This window comes from Haliotis rubra, unplaced genomic scaffold (genome assembly GCF_003918875.1).
Source record: "Haliotis rubra isolate DU_JTF1 unplaced genomic scaffold, ASM391887v1 Scf49, whole genome shotgun sequence".
In the NCBI taxonomy this organism is placed as follows: Eukaryota; Metazoa; Mollusca; class Gastropoda; order Lepetellida; family Haliotidae; genus Haliotis; species Haliotis rubra.
The window spans coordinates 2,728,469-2,748,906 of record NW_025767179.1 but is presented as its reverse complement, the minus strand read 5'-3'; the positions used below and the strand labels follow the sequence as shown (position 1 = coordinate 2,748,906).

The window sequence follows — 20,438 nt, the reverse complement described above, 5'->3', positions numbered from 1 at the left end:
TCAAGTATCAACTCTATCAAGTGACACTCTACAGGAGATAATGTGTCCTCACAAGAATTCCATTGGACTGAGGTCCTCTGCCCCTGCCAGCATACTGGAGCGAGATGCCCGGGACTCGGCACTGTCGGACCGGAACCGGTGGGGCCCAGGTGCATGTCTAGGTGCCTGGAAAACAGATAATGGTAAATGAAGTTCCAGATAAATATAACAACTTGAATATTTTTTTTAAAAATAAAAAAATAAAAACAATATGATACCGAGCATGCTGAGTGAACTCATTTTGATAAAATATGCCAATGAACAGCTAGAACCAAACAATTACACCATGTGGTGGTGTGTGGTCCTGTGCTTAGAGCCCAGGCCACAAATCAGTTGAAGTTAAGCAACGTTGGGCATGGAGAGTCCGCGGATGGGTGACTGTTTGTGACGGCTGAACTCCTGAGAGCACATATGGTGCATGTGGTCTCACCTTAGGCAAGTGAGTTTGTTCACAATTGCAACTGTTCACCCAACACCCAGACTATTAACCTTCTAGCGCCTCTCAGGCAGCTTGCGTTATCCAGGGTAATAATAATAATCAGATCGTATGTTAGCGCTTTGAGCGTGCCCCTCCGTGATGCAGAATTCAGCGCATTACAAAGGCCCCTATTATATTATTATTATTATCTAACAATGTGTCACAGTGTTTAGTATTTTATGGAACTTAATAGTATACACTCAGCCTGTAAATAATCTATGTGACCTTACTGCTAGGCAGCTATTCTTAACCGAAATGGAGTCTTAGGTGTTTGAATGAAGGACTCACATTCTAATACACCAATCAGAATTTATTGGGAGTCTGGACCAGACAATCGAGTGATTAATATTGTGAACAACGATCCATACTTTCGGGGTACGATGACACGCTATTGAACAAGTCTCTGAGTAAGACCACCCTCTAACTACCAGCATGCTCAGAACTCAAAGATCATATATTTTAAACACCGGCAACTTGTCAGATATTGAGCTGATGCTATACAATGCTTACATACAGAGCATCGAATCTTATTACCATTCATGCTGTAAAGAGTTGACCCATGAGGATGCGGGATAGAATAGGTCTTCAGCAACCCTTGCTTGCCAAAAAGGGCGACTATCATTGTCGAGGCGACTAATGGGATCGGTTGGTCAGGCTCACTGACTTGGTTGACACATGTCATCGGTTCCCATTTGCACAGATCGATGTCATGCTGTTGATCACTGGATTGTCTGGTCCAGACTCGATTATTTACAGACTGCCGCCATATAGCTGGAATATTGCTGAGTGCGGCGTAAAACTAAACTCACCCACTCACTCACTGTAAAGAGTTTTTGTTTGAAAATTATGTTATTTTTCGGAATGAATAAGGATGTTTAGAAACACAAATAGAATTCAACAATTCTATGAAATACTGAAACATCATACATATAATGGTGACAAGAATCCTGATTTTACAGTATGATGTAGTGACAGACACAATAGAGCAAGAGGGATAACAGAGCTGACAACCTGATCCCACAATAACAGGAAGTCACTGACGCACTTACATTAGTGGACTAGTTCCTGGGGAAATAGTGTCTGCTGGCAGTGAGGTTGAGCGATTGGTTGGATAGACTGTTGACACAGGCCTTGGATGGTCATCAATCTGCTTAACTCGAACTCTACGAGGACTGAAAAACACGGACAAAGGCCATACACGAAACGACTCAAGTTTCAACGGCAGGCAAGAAAATAATTCCATAAAAATGTTAGATAAACCACTGAACACTGGTGTATGTCCCTGTTACACTTTAAAACAGCTATTTAAAAACAGAACTGAACAGGTTTAGGAAAGGTTTAAAGTAAGTGTACAATTAAAAGGCATGAGAGAAATCAAACAAAAGTTTTAATTGTGCATAATACTATGAATATTGACTCTATAACATCATTGCAAAATATCCTGCATCAGCGAATATTTCTGGTGCCTGTAATGTGGACAGCGAGCTTGACCACCTGACATCAGCCAATGCATGTGGTGCCGTTAGTGTGGGCAGATTGCCTGATACATCCAGTCACTTGGTCATCGATTGCTGGGAGCTTTTGTAACCAACTTTGCTACTATAATTCAGCAATCAAAATTGACATGTTGTACATATTTCATGACAATATTTTAATTGTGACAGTAGAGCTTGTGGGAAATGTTTCTCACCTCTGTGTGTGACTTTCACTGACAGTGCGAGGTCGGAAGTCCTGACTATGTGGTCGGTTGCGGTAAGCTATACTTTCCGATCGCTTTTCAAAGCGGCCACTGTCAGACTCATCAAAACTGCTATTGGCAGTGGCTTCCTTCATACATCTGAGAAAACACATTACAATTGTGTCATAACTAAGGAAATTTTACGAATTAAGACAATATTTTCAAAAGACTCAACATGGACATTCTTACATGATAGGACAACAACAGTTACTAAATCTGCCTCATTGTGGCAGGTGGCTCCTACCTACTGTACCCGTATGGAGACACAAACCCAGACTTTTGTTGTGAGGAGGGAACACTTTCACTACCAGACTACACAAACACCTATCACATGATGTCTAAAGTGCTGTCACACCGAAGACCTCATTCCCCACATGGGTACAATGTGTGAAGCCCATTTCTGGCGTCCCTGCTGTGATATTGCTGTAATATTGCTGAAAGTGGTGTAAAACTAAACTCACTCTGAGATACATAATATTCCATGTTCATAATCAAGTGAAATGTACTTTCAGTAGAGTTCCTTCAGCTTATGAACATGATGGCAGTCTTTATTGTGCATTTAACACATACCCAGTACATCTATTTCAAGACAAGCTCTAGCTAAAATTGTTTGCCCATTTCTGATGATGCTGGAATATTGCTAAAAGCGGCGTAAAACCAAACTCAGTCAGTCAGTAAAATTGTTTGCATGTACTGCCTGTAATTAATCCAAAATGTTCAGAATGACATTGTTTTTAGATCAGTTCACTCATGGTTGACCTCCAGCACTTACTTCAGTATAGCTTCATGCATGCTCTGTGCTATGACTGAGTCTTCAACATGCATCCAGAGCTCCCCGGCACCGGTTGGCGCCCAGCTCCCTACCTCCATACGGAACAGATTGTCATGGTGAGCCAGCGACCGTACTGTGGCCAGCTGAAACAAGACATCCATCCTAGAATACATAGCTGAATCTTCATGAACACATCATCTACCACAGCAAGGGCAAGACCCATCCTCGATAATCTCCAGGGTATACGTTACGATCACTCTCCACTATACCATGGATGCATTCACGGCTTGGCCTGATAATTACATTACCTCCCTTTGCTGGCTCCGCATTCTCACAGTAGCCAATCAGCTAAGCCGCCGTTACATCCGAGCTTGCCAGTGTCAACAATGATAGCATTCGCAGTCGCGAAGGTTTGTTCGCAGTGCCACTCAGATTTGTTAGGAAATAATACAGACAAATTGACAGATCTGAAATTTTCAAAAACTATATAAAAGAACTCCTTCTACCTCTTTCAGAGTACCTCTGCATCAATTGTGTTGCCAAGTTTAAAGGGTTAGATAATTTAAGAAACGAAAGTGAGTTGTGATTGGTTCGCTCAACTTCCCAGCGTAGACACTTGATTGGATAAAAAAGCCAGCCAAGGGAGGTAATAAAATCATCGGGCCAAGCCGTGGATGCATCCAGGGTATAGTGGAGAGTGATTGTAACGTATACCCTGGAGATTATCGAGGATGGGGCAAGACCATACAGTTCAATGTACTGAAACACTGCAACAATTTCACCTTGACTCTACTCAAGGTCAGGAAAAGGATTCCCGAAGGTAACGGAGAAGCATATCTGTTTGATTATGATATACAAAGATGAGTGTCATGTCCATGTGATCCGAACATGGAAGCAGAGGTACCGTGATGATATTCCAAGTTGAAATTGGTTCTTAGGGGCAATGATCAACATACAATGTGACTAACAGGTTATCATGCTTGCTGACTTGGTAGCTACACATCATAATACTCGCTAGGATCACTGTTCATAACAAATAGGGGTCAATACTGACATATATCAACCATGTTTGGAATACAGTAACCACTAGGCTAATCCGTCATTCCTGCAGATTATAGTAAACAACATTTTACCAGAAGTTTTACTTATAGTAAATTCTTGTAACATACCGTATATCATATTTGGGATTAGACTTTCTCAGTAAAGTACCGATTCTAGTACTTTGCTCTCAGAACTGCCTGACTCTGAGAGTGTGTGTTCAGATCTCAGATGGGACTCAACCGAGCAAAAGTACTAGAATCAGTGCTTTACTGAAAAAGTGTAATCCCCAAAATAACATGTTACATTTGACCACTTTCTAAATGGCATTCTGTATTCACAATTACTCAAATGGCTCTTTGCACTGCATCAATAATGACTTCTTACCTGGAAAGACACCTGTGGTTTGTCGGAGTTAATCCTGAAAAGACTGATGCTCTGCTTGGACAGACAGAGGCGGAAGTTGCCCTTCAGAGTCTTCACAGTCCCAAGGCCTTTCTGCTGGATGGTCACCTGCCACACATGCTCTGCAACCACAGACAACAAGCTTTAGCCTTCTTATGACCAAGAGCATACACTCATTAACTCAGTGATTCTATTCTATGCCTCAACACGTCAGTCACATCACTGCAAGAGGAAACAAGAACTGAATCAGGTATCCAATGTTTGGCTCTATGTTCACAGTATGGGTGCAGAGCTGAGTGACCAACATACAAACATAACCTGGTTGAATCTGCGATCTAAACCCACAATTATAAGTGCTGGTTCACCCAGGAATTACTCTAGACTTCAAAAGTCCCCAGACAAGTTGACAAAACTCACTGTTTTGATCAAAATATGGATTTTTCAAAAGCTAGTTTTTTCCAAAATTCAGATGTAACATTGAATTTAAGAATGCATTCAACATGTTTTAGGCAAAAAATGTTAACATAAGCTTTGTCCTTTTCCTCTGTATTGTCCTGTTATAAGTGAAATGTGAGTTGCCTAACAAAGCCATATAACTATATGACAATAACAGCATGACATAAGAAAAGATTTCTACCGATTAATGACTTTTTACAGACATATGCAGCCGACCTGGGGACAAGGGACACAACTCTGTGAAGAGAATTCTGGTGCCTGAAGATGACTGGGTCCCAACTGATTCATACAAACAGTATTCATCTTGTACTTATGACATGAGACATGTGAACCAGTAAACCCATCATAGACATGGCCACTGCTAGGTCAAGCAGGCTCAGTTTATAATAAATTCTGTGACTTTAACTGCTAATTAGGGACCGTTCATAATGTACGGCTGGGGGTGTGTGGGTGTGTCACCCATTTTGTTCTTGGGAGCTGGGGGCAGCAATTTTGTACACACACACTGTGGGGTGGTGGGGGGTGGGTGTGTGTGTTCCAGCAATTTTGTACATAAAAATATGTTTAAAATTACGCTTAGAAATTATGAGACACAATTGTACATGACATGTGGGGGGGGATTCACATTGTACATGCTTCTCCATAAAAATCATCCCCCCCCCAAAAAAAGGCCATAAATAATTATGAACGGTCCCTTAGAAATCTGAGTCAAGTAATATCCAGTTTGTTCTAGTAATTTCAGCTAAAAATAGTCAATATGATAACACTTTTCTTCACTAAAATGATGCCAAGTGTTTTGAGCCATCTGGTCATAATCTATTAATGCTACCACAATCTAGTTGACTCAAAACCTTTGGAACAGACTGACACTATTCAAATTAGACCTATCAATTCCCCCCCAGAAATACTTAATAGCATAACACACACTCCACGATTTTTCCCAAGTTGACTAATCTATTTTGTTAGCATTGGTAAGCTATAAGTATTTCAACATTGATCTCAACTTACTGCTATCTACAACTGATTGCATGCTCACTGGTCGTAAGTAACGTCAACAGCACTTATCACACGCGACCCCATCTGTTGTATCAGGTGACATTCCAGAACTGGTCAGTGACCTGTTCGGCTGCAGATTACTCCACTGCTCTCTGCAGCCGACACATTGCCATCCTTGGTGCATACACACTTTGATCAGGAGAGATGTGTTGTGTACAGCTGCGGGCAATCCATGTTACCGTAGATATAAACATGTTTTACTGCAGCAGTGGTGTGTTCCATCAGATGACTCAGTGCATGGTTAACACACTTGACAAACTCAATGACTTGGGGGTTTCCAGTTGATTAAACCGTGTCTGTTGCTGAGAAGAGTACATGACATACAACATGACCCAATAGAAACTGTTAAGTCATTGAGCTGGGCAAGCGTGTTAACCATGGACAAAGTTATCCGATGGAATACACCACTGCTGCAGCGATGCATGTTGCCTTGCTTGTGATTGTGGTTCTGCTACAATTAATTGATGTAACATCTGAAATAGTCACGCCTTTGGCCATGTTCAAGTATGTCATACAAGCTCTCAACAACATCCAAAATGAATCAAGATGTGGACTTTCCAACAAAGTTTAAGATAGTTCATTTATTTCAAAATGATAACAGGAACATCATAGCCCATCTGAAGTGGTGACTCCAGCCACTCAGACAGTCAGATGAAGTGGTAATAAATAACATCCACTTCTTTCATCTGTTGGTAACAACATGAATGGGTCGCTCTGAGCCAATGACTGAATTAGGGATGTCACTGTGTCAAGTGATATTATCTAATTCTTAATGACAATGATCTAACAACACATATTTATTAACGAAACTTACTTAATAACTGTCTCACAGAAGCTTTCACAATTAGGACTAAGGCAGAAAATTCAATTCTAAAAATATAATGGATAAGGTTACCTGTAGTTTATATTCAGCATTAAACTGACAAAGCACCGGTATACAGGCACTTTTCTTCTACTCAGGACATTGGTTGGTTTGTTGTTTTACGCCACACTCAGCAATATTCTAGCTATATGGCAACGGTCTGTGAATAATTGAGTCTGGACCAGACAATCAACAGCATGAGCATCGATCTATCCCAGCTTTGGATAAATAATGACATCCAGTAATCAACCATGTCAGCAAGCCGATGACATGTGTCACCATGTCAGCAAGCCTGACCACCTTATCCCGTTAGTCGCCTCTGACGACAAGCCTGGATTGCTGAACATCAATTCTAACCCGGATCTTCATGGGTCTGATCATGAGTCAAGACTGAAGACTTAGAAGAGTGTATCAGTTATGGTAAGGGTATTTCAGCAACATTTATGAAAGTCATACCGTCACTTAGTGTGTCAGTCTGATAAACTGAAAGATCATTAACTGCCCTGATAACTTTGAGTCGCTATATTGTGATACATCTGACTTGATATACTATGCACCGATATATGCTAATATAGATACTTCTGAGCTAACATGTCACCACTACAGCGTCCCACATGTCAAGATGGATGTACTCTTCCTATTGACGGCTCATAATGGCGTCTGTGCCAGGTGGACCGTGAACAGCCGGCTCATAACAAGTTACACAAGTGCTGTTGTTATGGCAGTGACAACCAACATAGACAAGCTGGCAATAACATGAGTCATAATCCACATCATGATAGCAGAATGTAAACAGATGATTCTCAGGGAATTGTTCCAAATGAACAGATGGTTCACATATATTACTAATAATTTTATCTCAAGAATTTTTTTTTACACTGTCAAGACATCCAGTTTGTTTTTTCTATAATGTGAGTGAGTTTAGTTTTATGCCGCTTTTAGCAATATTCCAGCAATATCCCAGCAGGGCACATCATAAATGGGTTTAAAACATTGTAACCATGTGGGGAATCGGGACAAGCGAATGCTTAACCACTAGACTACCCCACCGCAATTTTTCAAAGGAACCAACACATTTTCCTGGATATCTAGTACGCTTTTTCTTGAGAAGTCTGAGGTAAAATTATTTTTCTTCTGTATCATCTTAAACAGATATATTCTTTAAAAAATATTCCAGGATCTCATCCATGCCTCTACTGTAAGAAAATGAAATTTCAGCCTTGAGGTTTGACATTATAATAGCTGAATGGACGGACTTCCTGACTCTGAACCTTCCATTGTGAAGGTTAATACAATGACCACTTGACTTAATTTCGAACTATGATAAACAGACTGATATGATTCAAAGTACATGTGTCCTGTGTATTTCAACACTCTGCTATTAGTATCCATGCAGTGAATGTAGAACAATATCAGTGTGTGGTTGTAGCTTACAGTCACAAACTGAATCAGTCTTTCTGCATGACCACAAGGTTACAGTCACAAACTGAGTCAGTCTTTCTGCATGACTACAAGGTTACAGTCACAAACTGAGTCAGTCTTTCTGCATGACTACAAGGTTACAGTCACAAACTGAATCAGTCTTTCTGCATAACCACAAGGTTACAGTCACAAACTGAGTCAGTCTTTCTGCATGATCACAAGGTTACAGTCACAAACTGAGTCAGTCTTTCTGCATGACTACAAGGTTACAGTCACAAACTGAGTCAGTCTTTCTGCATGACTACAAGGTTACAGTCACAAACTGAGTCAGTCTTTCTGCATGACTACAAGGTTACAGTCACAAACTGAGTCAGTCTTTCTGCATGACTACAAGGTTACAGTCACAAACTGAGTCAGTCTTTCTGCATGATCACAAGGTTACAGTCACAAACTGAGTCAGTCTTTCTGCATGACTACAAGGTTACAGTCACAAACTGAGTCAGTCTTTCTGCATGACTACAAGGTTACAGTCACAAACTGAGTCAGTCTTTCTGCATGACTACAAGGTTACAGTCACAAACTGAGTCAGTCTTTCTGCATGACTACAAGGTTACAGTCACAAACTGAGTCAGTCTTTCTGCATGACAACAAGGTTACAGTCACAAACTGAGTCAGTCTTTCTGCATAACCACAAGGTTACAGTCACAAACTGAGTCAGTCTTTCTGCATAACCACAAGGTTACAGTCACAAACTGAGTCAGTCTTTCTGCATGACTACAAGGTTACAGTCACAAACTGAGTCAGTCTTTCTGCATGACAAGGTTACAGTCACAAACTGAGTCAGTCTTTCTGCATGACCACAAGGTTACAGTCACAAACTGAGTCAGTCTTTCTGCATGACTACAAGGTTACAGTCACAAACTGAGTCAGTCTTTCTGCATAACCACAAGGTTACAGTCACAAACTGAGTCAGTCTTTCTGCATGACTACAAGGTTACAGTCACAAACTGAATCAGTCTTTCTGCATGACTACAAGGTTACAGTCACAAACTGAGTCAGTCTTTCTGCATGACTACAAGGTTACAGTCACAAACTGAGTCAGTCTTTCTGCATGACCACAAGGTTACAGTCACAAACTGAGTCAGTCTTTCTGCATGACTACAAGGTTACAGTCACAAACTGAGTCAGTCTTTCTGCATGACAAGGTTACAGTCACAAACTGAGTCAGTCTTTCTGCATGACTACAAGGTTACAGTCACAAACTGAGTCAGTCTTTCTGCATGACCACAAGGTTACAGTCACAAACTGAGTCAGTCTTTCTGCATGACTACAAGGTTACAGTCACAAACTGAGTCAGTCTTTCTGCATGACTACAAGGTTACAGTCACAAACTGAGTCAGTCTTTCTGCATGACCACAAGGTTACAGTCACAAACTGAGTCAGTCTTTCTGCATGACCACAAGGTTACAGTCACAAACTGAGTCAGTCTTTCTGCATGACTACAAGGTTACAGTCACAAACTGAGTCAGTCTTTCTGCATGACTACAAGGTTACAGTCACAAACTGAGTCAGTCTTTCTGCATGACAAGGTTACAGTCACAAACTGAGTCAGTCTTTCTGCATGACTACAAGGTTACAGTCACAAACTGAGTCAGTCTTTCTGCATGACCACAAGGTTACAGTCACAAACTGAGTCAGTCTTTCTGCATGACCACAAGGTTACAGTCACAAACTGAATCAGTCTTTCTGCATGACTACAAGGTTACAGTCACAAACTGAGTCAGTCTTTCTGCATAACCACAAGGTTACAGTCACAAACTGAGTCAGTCTTTCTGCATGACTACAAGGTTACAGTCACAAACTGAGTCAGTCTTTCTGCATGACCACAAGGTTACAGTCACAAACTGAGTCAGTCTTTCTGCATAACCACAAGGTTACAGTCACAAACTGAGTCAGTCTTTCTGCATGACTACAAGGTTACAGTCACAAACTGAGTCAGTCTTTCTGCATGACTACACAGGTTACAGTCACAAACTGAGTCAGTCTTTCTGCATGACTACAAGGTTACAGTCACAAACTGAGTCAGTCTTTCTGCATAACCACAAGGTTACAGTCACAAACTGAGTCAGTCTTTCTGCATGACCACAAGGTTACAGTCACAAACTGAGTCAGTCTTTCTGCATGACTACAAGGTTACAGTCACAAACTGAGTCAGTCTTTCTGCATGACCACAAGGTTACAGTCACAAACTGAGTCAGTCTTTCTGCATGACTACAAGGTTACAGTCACAAACTGAGTCAGTCTTTCTGCATGACCACAAGGTTACAGTCACAAACTGAGTCAGTCTTTCTGCATGACTACAAGGTTACAGTCACAAACTGAGTCAGTCTTTCTGCATGACAAGGTTACAGTCACAAACTGAGTCAGTCTTTCTGCATAACTACAAGGTTACAGTCACAAACTGAGTCAGTCTTTCTGCATGACTACAAGGTTACAGTCACAAACTGAGTCAGTCTTTCTGCATGACAAGGTTACAGTCACAAACTGAGTCAGTCTTTCTGCATAACTACAAGGTTACAGTCACAAACTGAGTCAGTCTTTCTGCATGACAAGGTTACAGTCACAAACTGAGTCAGTCTTTCTGCATAACTACAAGGTTACAGTCACAAACTGAGTCAGTCTTTCTGCATGACTACAAGGTTACAGTCACAAACTGAGTCAGTCTTTCTGCATGACTACAAGGTTACAGTCACAAACTGAGTCAGTCTTTCTGCATGACTACAAGGTTACAGTCACAAACTGAGTCAGTCTTTCTGCATAACCACAAGGTTACAGTCACAAACTGAGTCAGTCTTTCTGCATGACTACAAGGTTACAGTCACAAACTGAGTCAGTCTTTCTGCATGATCACAAGGTTACAGTCACAAACTGAGTCAGTCTTTCTGCATAACCACAAGGTTACAGTCACAAACTGAGTCAGTCTTTCTGCATGACCACAAGGTTACAGTCACAAACTGAGTCAGTCTTTCTGCATGACCACAAGGTTACAGTCACAAACTGAGTCAGTCTTTCTGCATGACTACAAGGTTACAGTCACAAACTGAGTCAGTCTTTCTGCATAACCACAAGGTTACAGTCACAAACTGAGTCAGTCTTTCTGCATGACTACAAGGTTACAGTCACAAACTGAGTCAGTCTTTCTGCATGACTACAAGGTTACAGTCACAAACTGAGTCAGTCTTTCTGCATGACTACAAGGTTACAGTCACAAACTGAGTCAGTCTTTCTGCATGACTACAAGGTTACAGTCACAAACTGAGTCAGTCTTTCTGCATGACCACAAGGTTACAGTCACAAACTGAGTCAGTCTTTCTGCATGACTACAAGGTTACAGTCACAAACTGGTCTTTCTGCATGACAAGGTTACAGTCACAAACTGAGTCAGTCTTTCTGCATGACTACAAGGTTACAGTCACAAACTGAGTCAGTCTTTCTGCATGACTACAAGGTTACAGTCACAAACTGAGTCAGTCTTTCTGCATAACTACAAGGTTACAGTCACAAACTGAGAGTCAGTCTTTCTGCATGATGACAAGGTTACAGTCACAAACTGAGTCAGTCTTTCTGCATGACTACAAGGTTACAGTCACAAACTGAGTCAGTCTTTCTGCATAACTACAAGGTTACAGTCACAAACTGAGTCAGTCTTTCTGCATGACTACAAGGTTACAGTCACAAACTGAGTCAGTCTTTCTGCATGACATGACCACATGACTACAAGGTTACAGTCACAAACTGAGTCAGTCTTTCTGCATGACTACAAGGTTACAGTCACAAACTGAGTCAGTCTTTCTGCATGACACACAAGGTTACAGTCACAAACTGAGTCAGTCTTTCTGCATAACCACAAGGTTACAGTCACAAACTGAGTCAGTCTTTCTGCATGACTACAAGGTTACAGTCACAAACTGAGTCAGTCTTTCTGCATGACAAGGTTACAGTCACAAACTGAGTCAGTCTTTCTGCATGATCACAAGGTTACAGTCACAAACTGAGTCACTCTGCACATATACTACTATAAAAAGTAAAGCTTCAAGCTAAGTTGGTATCTATTATAAACTGCTACATGTATATACAATATGCTGATTTTACATACTACTAAAGAAAGGTTATGGACCACCTGATTCTGTCATAATTATACTGTGAATCTGCCATACATGGTTTATATTATCATAAATATCATATTATGACTCTTTTATTTGGTGTTCTGCCCACTACCGGTTTAATCAATTTCCTTACTCTATATCAAAGTTTGCCCTTAACCCTGAAAAGATGCAGGCCCTATGGACCCAGAACGATAAAAAGTTGTGGGTCAGAATGTGTAGGCCCAGATTTTAATATAGAAATAATGCTCTTAGTTATTGGGAATGAAAAAGCTGTCGGCCTTAAGGACCTGAAGAAAACAAAAGCTGTGGGTCTGAGCGGTTTTCATTTGGCTTGGGGCCTAAGGACAAACGTTAATTTCGAACGCTGCTCTATATGCCAAACATAATTTTTGTCAAAGTCACATGAAATGAAGAAGACTCTCACAAAAGTAATCTGACTACCAAGGGGGTGTGACTCTACTGAAGGAGTTCCGACAGTAATTGTGTTAGATTAGATCTGGTATACAAGTATTGTATAATAATAATTAGCTATACTCATATGGTGAGTCCCAGAGTTATCACTATTAGCATGCTTAGTACTCTCAATACTCGCAAGGCCACTTTATATTCATGCCGCTAGGGTAGGCTATTCGCCAGCTGCAGAGATTACAGAACAAAAGATTATTGCTGAAGCCTGATTATCAGTACGTGAGCCCAGCAAGAACACAACCGCTCACATGTTCACTGACCAACTCCAGAGCTGAGCCTACAAGCCACACACCACAAAGCATATCTTTTCTATTTCAGGTTGAAGATCCATCCATACAATATGAATTAAGTATGCCTATAAAAGGGCAGAAATATAAACAATTATTGAGAGGAAAATATAGTATCTACATAAACTATTGCGACGACATAATGTTTCGATTTTCACGCACAACAAACAAGGTCACTTTGTGATTAAGTATTTTATGTTCAGAACACTTTTTTGGAGCATTAATCCATGCATGTTTCCTCATTCGCCAGTAATGTGAAATGAGTCGTTCTCTTTCAGGCTTTGAGTTGGTTTTGCTCACATTTACTCCTTCAAATTTCTTGATAACTGATCTGTATTTCCAGCACTTGAATTATGTAACAATGACCCTGATAAAAAATAAGGATTTACCTGATCATCAATCTAGTGCTCTATGATGACTAACTTTGGGATTGCCAATGGTGCTTCCGCTTATTTATATAAGTAATTGCCAGTTTTTGACTGCCAAGCAGGTGATGCTCTCTTCTTTCCTCTATTGTAAAAATAGAGGCAGTCCAACTAATGACAAAGAGTAGTGTGTGTGTTTTTTAATTTCTGTTGTTCCTTTGATCAACACTTCACAATGTCACCTGCAATGCTGCCAGTTGTGAGTGATTGACCTGACTGATAAGTAGTGATATTCCATCCTGTATCTTGTATATTGTGACTGCCGTCCATGGCACTATTTTGTTGGCGGAATCTTTATGCTGATCAAAACTGTGGAGAGCATGTAATATCAAAGTAATTAATCTATTCTTGTTAAAAATAGGAAACTTCAGAGCGTAAATGGCTGCTTCTCAAACACTGGAATCTCCATCTGAAATTAGTTCAGGCTTTTTTAATATTCTTGGATTCAGGTGAAATGTGCCATAAGCAACCATCATGTGAACTCCATGTTCATGATCTGGACCCCTAAAAATGATAATTGACAGACTCTGAACTTGAAAATAGACAAAAATAAATCTCTGCCCGTTTCTGTTACACCACTTTTAGGAATATTCCAGCAATATCATTTCCGGGGACATCAGCAATGGGCTTCACACATTGCATCCATGTGGGGAATTGAACCAGGGTCTTTGGAGAGCAGAGTGAGTGCTTTATCCACAAGACTGCCCCATATTTGTTACAACATTACAGCATTATACCAAGTTGGGAATTTGTACCAACTTGTCGGTTATATCAGGTCAAAATATATTCCTGGCAAGTAACCATGCTTCTTTCAAAACATAACCAATACTTCAGTTGTAAAGTTCAGTGATAATGAAATTCAACAAAATGGCCACTATGGTTCTGCCAAGAGTGACGTGTAATGTTCCTTAAAATAACCACTAATCAAGATGTAAAATCCAGTCATCGGTTCATGGAACACCAATAAAAAAAACCCCTGACAAACACATTTTTTTCATTTCTATAGCACAATAAAATCCAATTGTATATATCATTTTATCCATTGTCGCTGAACAAAACACAAATGTGAACGAAGTAATGTTCAAAACATATAGCATGTTTTACATGAACAGTGCATGTGTTTGTTGTTTCAAGTATTTAATGCATCTGATATCCCTACCACTGCTGTCAACACACGTCAGCCCTTCATCAACAACATTGCTACCAAGGGCAGTCATTGCAGTAATTGCTCGTCACATCCCAGCAGCTATGCATCTGCAAACACTGCGCAGCACAGCTTTCATTCCCCTGCAATAACATGTTATTATTACACCGTACGCCTGAAAGCGCCAGTCTGACATGCCCTCAGACAACACAAGGAGCAGATCAACCATGGCAGCTTACTTTCAAATTGGGGTTGATAAGGTGTTTCTATTTAAGGCAGTATTGATTCCTTCCATGTTAGACCAGTAACATAACACATGCGATATTTGTAGATAAACAACTCAAGGCTAACTGTACTCCGAGTAAACACGTGCCTATTTCTAGAAATCAGATCAGCACAATAAATGAAAATAACCTAGTGACTGTGATACGAATGTGTAACCAAGTGACTTATTTCTTCCACAGGTTTCGTTATCAAGATGATTGGAAAAGGTTGCCAAACAGGATAACTAGAAGGTGAAGGTCATCTGTTATCAGCTCGGAGCAGGGACATTGCATGGATCCCATCAGAGCTTCAAGCAACATCTGTTGGTCTGGGCTTGAACATGACAAACATGCTACCAGATAATGATCTGTCAGAGTTGGGCAGTGTTGGACAGTGACATCGAATAAGCAATGACAGTCGGTACAACCGTAATCAATAAAACAAGTTTGAATTCAATTTGTTGAATGAGACATTTTGCCCAGACTGTAATGTTTGTTACTAAGGTTCGTAATGGCATTTATTTTCAATCCATTTTTCTTCATATTTTCCCTGATATGTAGAATGAGTGAAGAACATTTCTGGCGTATAAAGTATACTCACTGACTCTTAATAATTTCAGCATAAATGTTTTTGAACATCTTAAATTCATTTAAATTACCCCAGAGACTCAAGTGTCAATTAAAGCAATATCCCAGCAATTTGGTGAAAACATTGAGAACAGTCTTCATAGTAGCCACATGGAGAATCAAACCTGGGTGTTTGGCATGGCAAGCTTCAACCTCAAGGCTACTCCAGTGTCATCTGATAAGGCGTACATGTAACGGTGTTAATAGTGAGTGAGTTTTGTTTTACGCCGATTTTAACAATATTCCAGCAACATCACAGCAGGGGGCACCGGAAATGGGCTTCACACATTGTACCCATATGGGGAATTCATCCCAGGTATTGCTGGAATATTGCTTAAAGCGGCGTAAAACTCACTCGCTGACTCATCTGGACACGTATCAATCTTGAATAACATATCATGACACGAATCGTGATTGGGGGTTAGTCTTATCATGCCATCTCAGGTTATGGGTAATTGTTATATGGCACCCAGACCAAGGAGAGAAAGCAGAGCATAGGCTTTTATCATTGACAGCTTTCAGTTGGGAGTAATCTATGGTTGTGAATTTACCAACTCACCCACTTGCGAAGACAGAGACTCTCATGTACACACAATGTCATACAAGTTCTTGAAAGTATGCATCCAAAACTGATTCCCAAACATCACCAGAGGAAATAAGTCTCTACAGATAACTATTTTAACAATCTCAAAGAGTGATAACAATTATGTATTACCCGTAAAAGTCTGACAATTATTTAAGCCTTCTGGATACCATGACCACGAGACAAACTGACATTGGTTAACTGGCTACAACCAATTCATATTCTTGAACTTGTATGTCAATTCTTAAACAGAGGAATTTCCTCCATATATTTCTGCACTACATTGTCGGCCATGCTCAGGTGGAGGAAAACCCTCCCAGCTGTGAGATCCTGGATGGATACAATGCCATGCTTCTAAACCAGGCTGGTACATTTCCTTCCTTACGATCACATGTTGCAGTGTTTTCATCTCAATGTCATAACATCCTGGGTATAAACCTAAAGGTATACACTGGTAACTTACAGCTGAAAATGAAGAGTCTGTTTGGTCTACAAATGTTCCACAAATAACAGTCCCCCCAAACAATAAACTCTAATGAAACTGATGTAGGGAGCCGTCTCCAGACTGGAAGTTTCAGCAGATTTTGGAACAGACTGCCTCAACGGCCCCAGAACACTTCTAGTTTAGAAGATTCTAGTTAGAAGTTTAGAAGACTGTAGGTTTTGGTTTTCATGCTCATATCAGGGATTTACGGGACACGAATTTCTGCGTCATATACGCATAAAAATTTACAATGGACGCAACAAAATTTATTAGCGCATCCACAGGAACGCAGCAGAAATATGTTTGTAAAAATTCCAATCAAGAAGTTATCACTGAGTTTGCTACTAGCTGAGTTATGGTATCATTTGCAATTTGATTACTGTAACAATTAATGTGATGATCATGATACACAATACAATAACAATATTAATGATAATATTTAAGTGTCTGGGACCCCCATTTTGTTGTCCAGGACCCCCTGAAAAATAAGAGTATAAGTCCAAGGGACCCTCAAATACAGGACTCTAGGTATATACCTGTCACATCAACATTCACCTGGAACCCACTGCACACTCCATATCACCTAACACTTCACTGACCATGTTCACAGCTCATTTGGGTCCTTAATGAAATAACGCAAAGTGCTAAACTATTGCAGCCTCTCAAAATTCAAGAGAACAAGAAAAAAATATTTTCTAATATACAGTATTTTAGGGAAGATAATTATTGTTCCTGACAAAGCCAGTGAACTTAAGACTCAATCCCGTCATGCTCATATGTTCTACATTTCCAGCCTGTAATAGCCACAGTTAATATGAACATAAATGTATGCCATCTTTGGGTAGGCTTATGAAAAAGACTGCAGTCTTGTAAAGGACCACAGCAGGTCACCGAGATCCGGCCGTTAAAATGAGTTGCAGGGCACATGAGACATTGCGTGGCAAACACGTAAACAACATAAATTTCAAGGACAAAGTATCTATTACCTCGTAAAGAACTGCACCCCACCCCTCCCCTTCTCTCCAACCCCCTTTCTTTTGATGAGACACAGCAACCATGACAATACCCTGAATAGCACAGATGAAAACAGGAAGGGACTAATCCCAGGTAGGAGCCAGGTAAGTGACCTCAAACCTTCATATTGAAAAGTCAGACTTTAAGAAAAGTGTGAACATTTTATCTTTGGAGTTAAAGTGAGTGAGTGAGTGAGTGAGTGAGTGAACATGGTCATGAGTCAAGATTAGAAACCATGAGATACTCAGTATTTAACATGTTACAGGTCAAGTTCTTGTTTTAGAAGAGTGTATCAGTTATGGTAAGGGTATTTCATCAACATTTATGAAAGACTGTTTCAATCATCAGTCATAGGGTCACTTAGTGTGTCAGTCTGATAAACTGAAAGATCAATAACTGCCCTGGAGATTTTGCCATTCTGGCATCACACTGCATGTAATCAGTTGTGTGATTAATGTTTATGCATTAACAAATGATGAATAGGGAAATTATTTCAGCAATTATTCTTCAGGTGCTTAAGAAGTTTTACATTATCAGAAGACAGGAAACATATAAATTGTCAAACATTTGACGTTTCTATGATGGAAGAACACCTATAATTTCAGTAATTCTGCACTTGTCAGCTTTCTTAACTCTTTGTGATGCAGGTTTGAGCTGCAGACCAATCTGCTGAGGAAACCTGCAACTCTGCCATTCTTCTCCAGCACAGTCCATCATTGTGATTCAGTGTCCAGCAAATAAAACTGTTACAGTTTCATTTTGTAAAACATAATCAGCAAAAGATAATCACCATGATAACATTTGTATTCTAGGTTTGAAAAATTAGAAGAGTTATGTGATCATTCAGGCATCATCATTCAAATTTGAAATTATATATGACTCGTGAAGGTCCGGGTTAGAATATTGATCTTCAGTAACCCATGCTTGTCGTAAGAGGCGACTATCGGGATCGGGTGGTCAGGCTCGCTGACTTGGTTGACACATGTCATCGGTTCCCAATTGCGCAGATCGATGCTCATGCTGTTGATCACTGGATTGTCTGGTCCAGACTTCGATTATTTACAGACCGCCACTATATACCTGGAATATTGCAGAGTTTGGCGTAAAACTAAAACTAAACTCACTCACTCACTTCCATATATAATCCTAATGTCAGTTAGTACTGAGACAAACCCTACATAATGAGAGGTTGTCTAACTATACATTAGATCATGTTAGAAGAGTCTTCTAATCAAAACAGAGAACTTTACTATGCATAAATATGGCATGTTTTTGTGAATACAATACAGAATTATTAATTTTCCTAATTAAAACTGATACATCATATTTTTGAGTGGATGAATACTAAAATTTCAATTCAATTACACTTCAAGTGATACTACAGAAATATTGTTCAACAGATTCAATGGACGCTATAAGCCAAGTCACTTAAACACTTTAAGTACATCACTCAAAGTATATCTAACAAAAGAGGACTAAAAGTAAAACAGTGCAAACATTTTATTGATGTACAATACAAAACAAGATACAGGCTCACATCATCCACCACTCGTGTGTTTGCACTAAGATTCACACTGCGAGTTTGCAGGCAGTATAACTAGCTGTTGCAACACAGTGAGTGAGTGAGTATTGTTTTACGACGCTTTTAGCAATATTGCAGCAATATCATGGCGGGGGACACCAGAAATGGGCTTCACACGTTGTACCCATGTGGGGAATCTAACCTGGGTCTTCGGCGTGACGAGCGAACGCTTTAACCACTAGGCTGCCGCACACTGCCTCTGTTACAACACAGCTTATGGATCCATGACAATGGACTACACCCACACACTACTGCTGGATAAATATGGATTAAGTAACAAGTGAGACTGTTGGCATTATTCCCCAACACTTAATCAAGTTAATAGTCACATGTACAAGCTACTGTTTCAATGTTTGGCACACAGGGAGATGAACATTTTAGATAAAGACCAGACAGCTCTGGGACTTCCAACATTTCTTGAATAATGCCTGGTCTGGCTTCAAGTTACATATATTCTTTAATACCAGTCAGGTCACTTCAAACCCAGACACATTATTTTGTTGACACACTTCACGTACATAAGAGCATATATTATTTCCATAACTTTTGCCAATTGCACGCAGCTCAAAATACAAACAAAATGTTGTGACAAATGTATTTCTCTATAACAGGTCACAGAAGTTATTTCCTGTTCTAAGCCACCATATAGGTGTGTAACAAATGAACACTTTTCTTGTATCAGGTATTAAGTATTATATAAAATGGAATAACAAAAAGTCTGACCCAACTCATAGGATTAGGAGTACTGTGACTCTTTCTAAACTATTTCTTATGGATCTGAAACCATCTGACTGTCTATCTGAAAAACTTCCTGTTGTGTGTATGAAAATAGCATGTAGGTGTAAGCCTCCATAGAAATACTGAAAAGTCCAGATCATGATGTATGTGTTGCCATGTGTGTACCTGCATCTGCGTCACACACAGCTCACTCCTCTATAGGGCTTCTTTTCTTCAACAGGAACAAACAACTGTTGTTTACCCACACCTTTCTACCAGGTATCCACCATTTCCGGTGTATATAAGACGAGTATATGGATTGCAACTTCTTCTGTTGTGTTGTACAATAAACAAGAAGTTGCCATCCATATACTCGTCTTATATATTCACCAACTTCTAAATGCCTCTCAAG

General features: G+C 40.0%; 1 protein-coding gene and 1 long non-coding RNA gene across 2 annotated transcripts in view; one reads left to right on the top strand and one right to left on the bottom strand.

Annotated features, from left to right (window-relative positions):
- Positions 1-20,438, bottom strand: part of LOC124291303 — a 48,001-nt gene that overhangs the window by 11,847 nt on the left and 15,716 nt on the right. The window contains 6 exon segments of the mRNA XM_046728276.1: positions 53-57; positions 60-165; positions 1,567-1,689; positions 2,208-2,354; positions 3,028-3,170; positions 4,453-4,592. Of these exon segments, the coding sequence (XP_046584232.1) occupies positions 53-57; positions 60-165; positions 1,567-1,689; positions 2,208-2,354; positions 3,028-3,170; positions 4,453-4,592 (664 nt within the window).
- On the top strand, positions 7,148-15,495 carry LOC124291359. Its single transcript, XR_006902196.1, has 3 exons — positions 7,148-7,264; positions 8,022-8,129; positions 15,221-15,495. It is a non-coding gene; the product is annotated as an uncharacterized LOC124291359 (long non-coding RNA).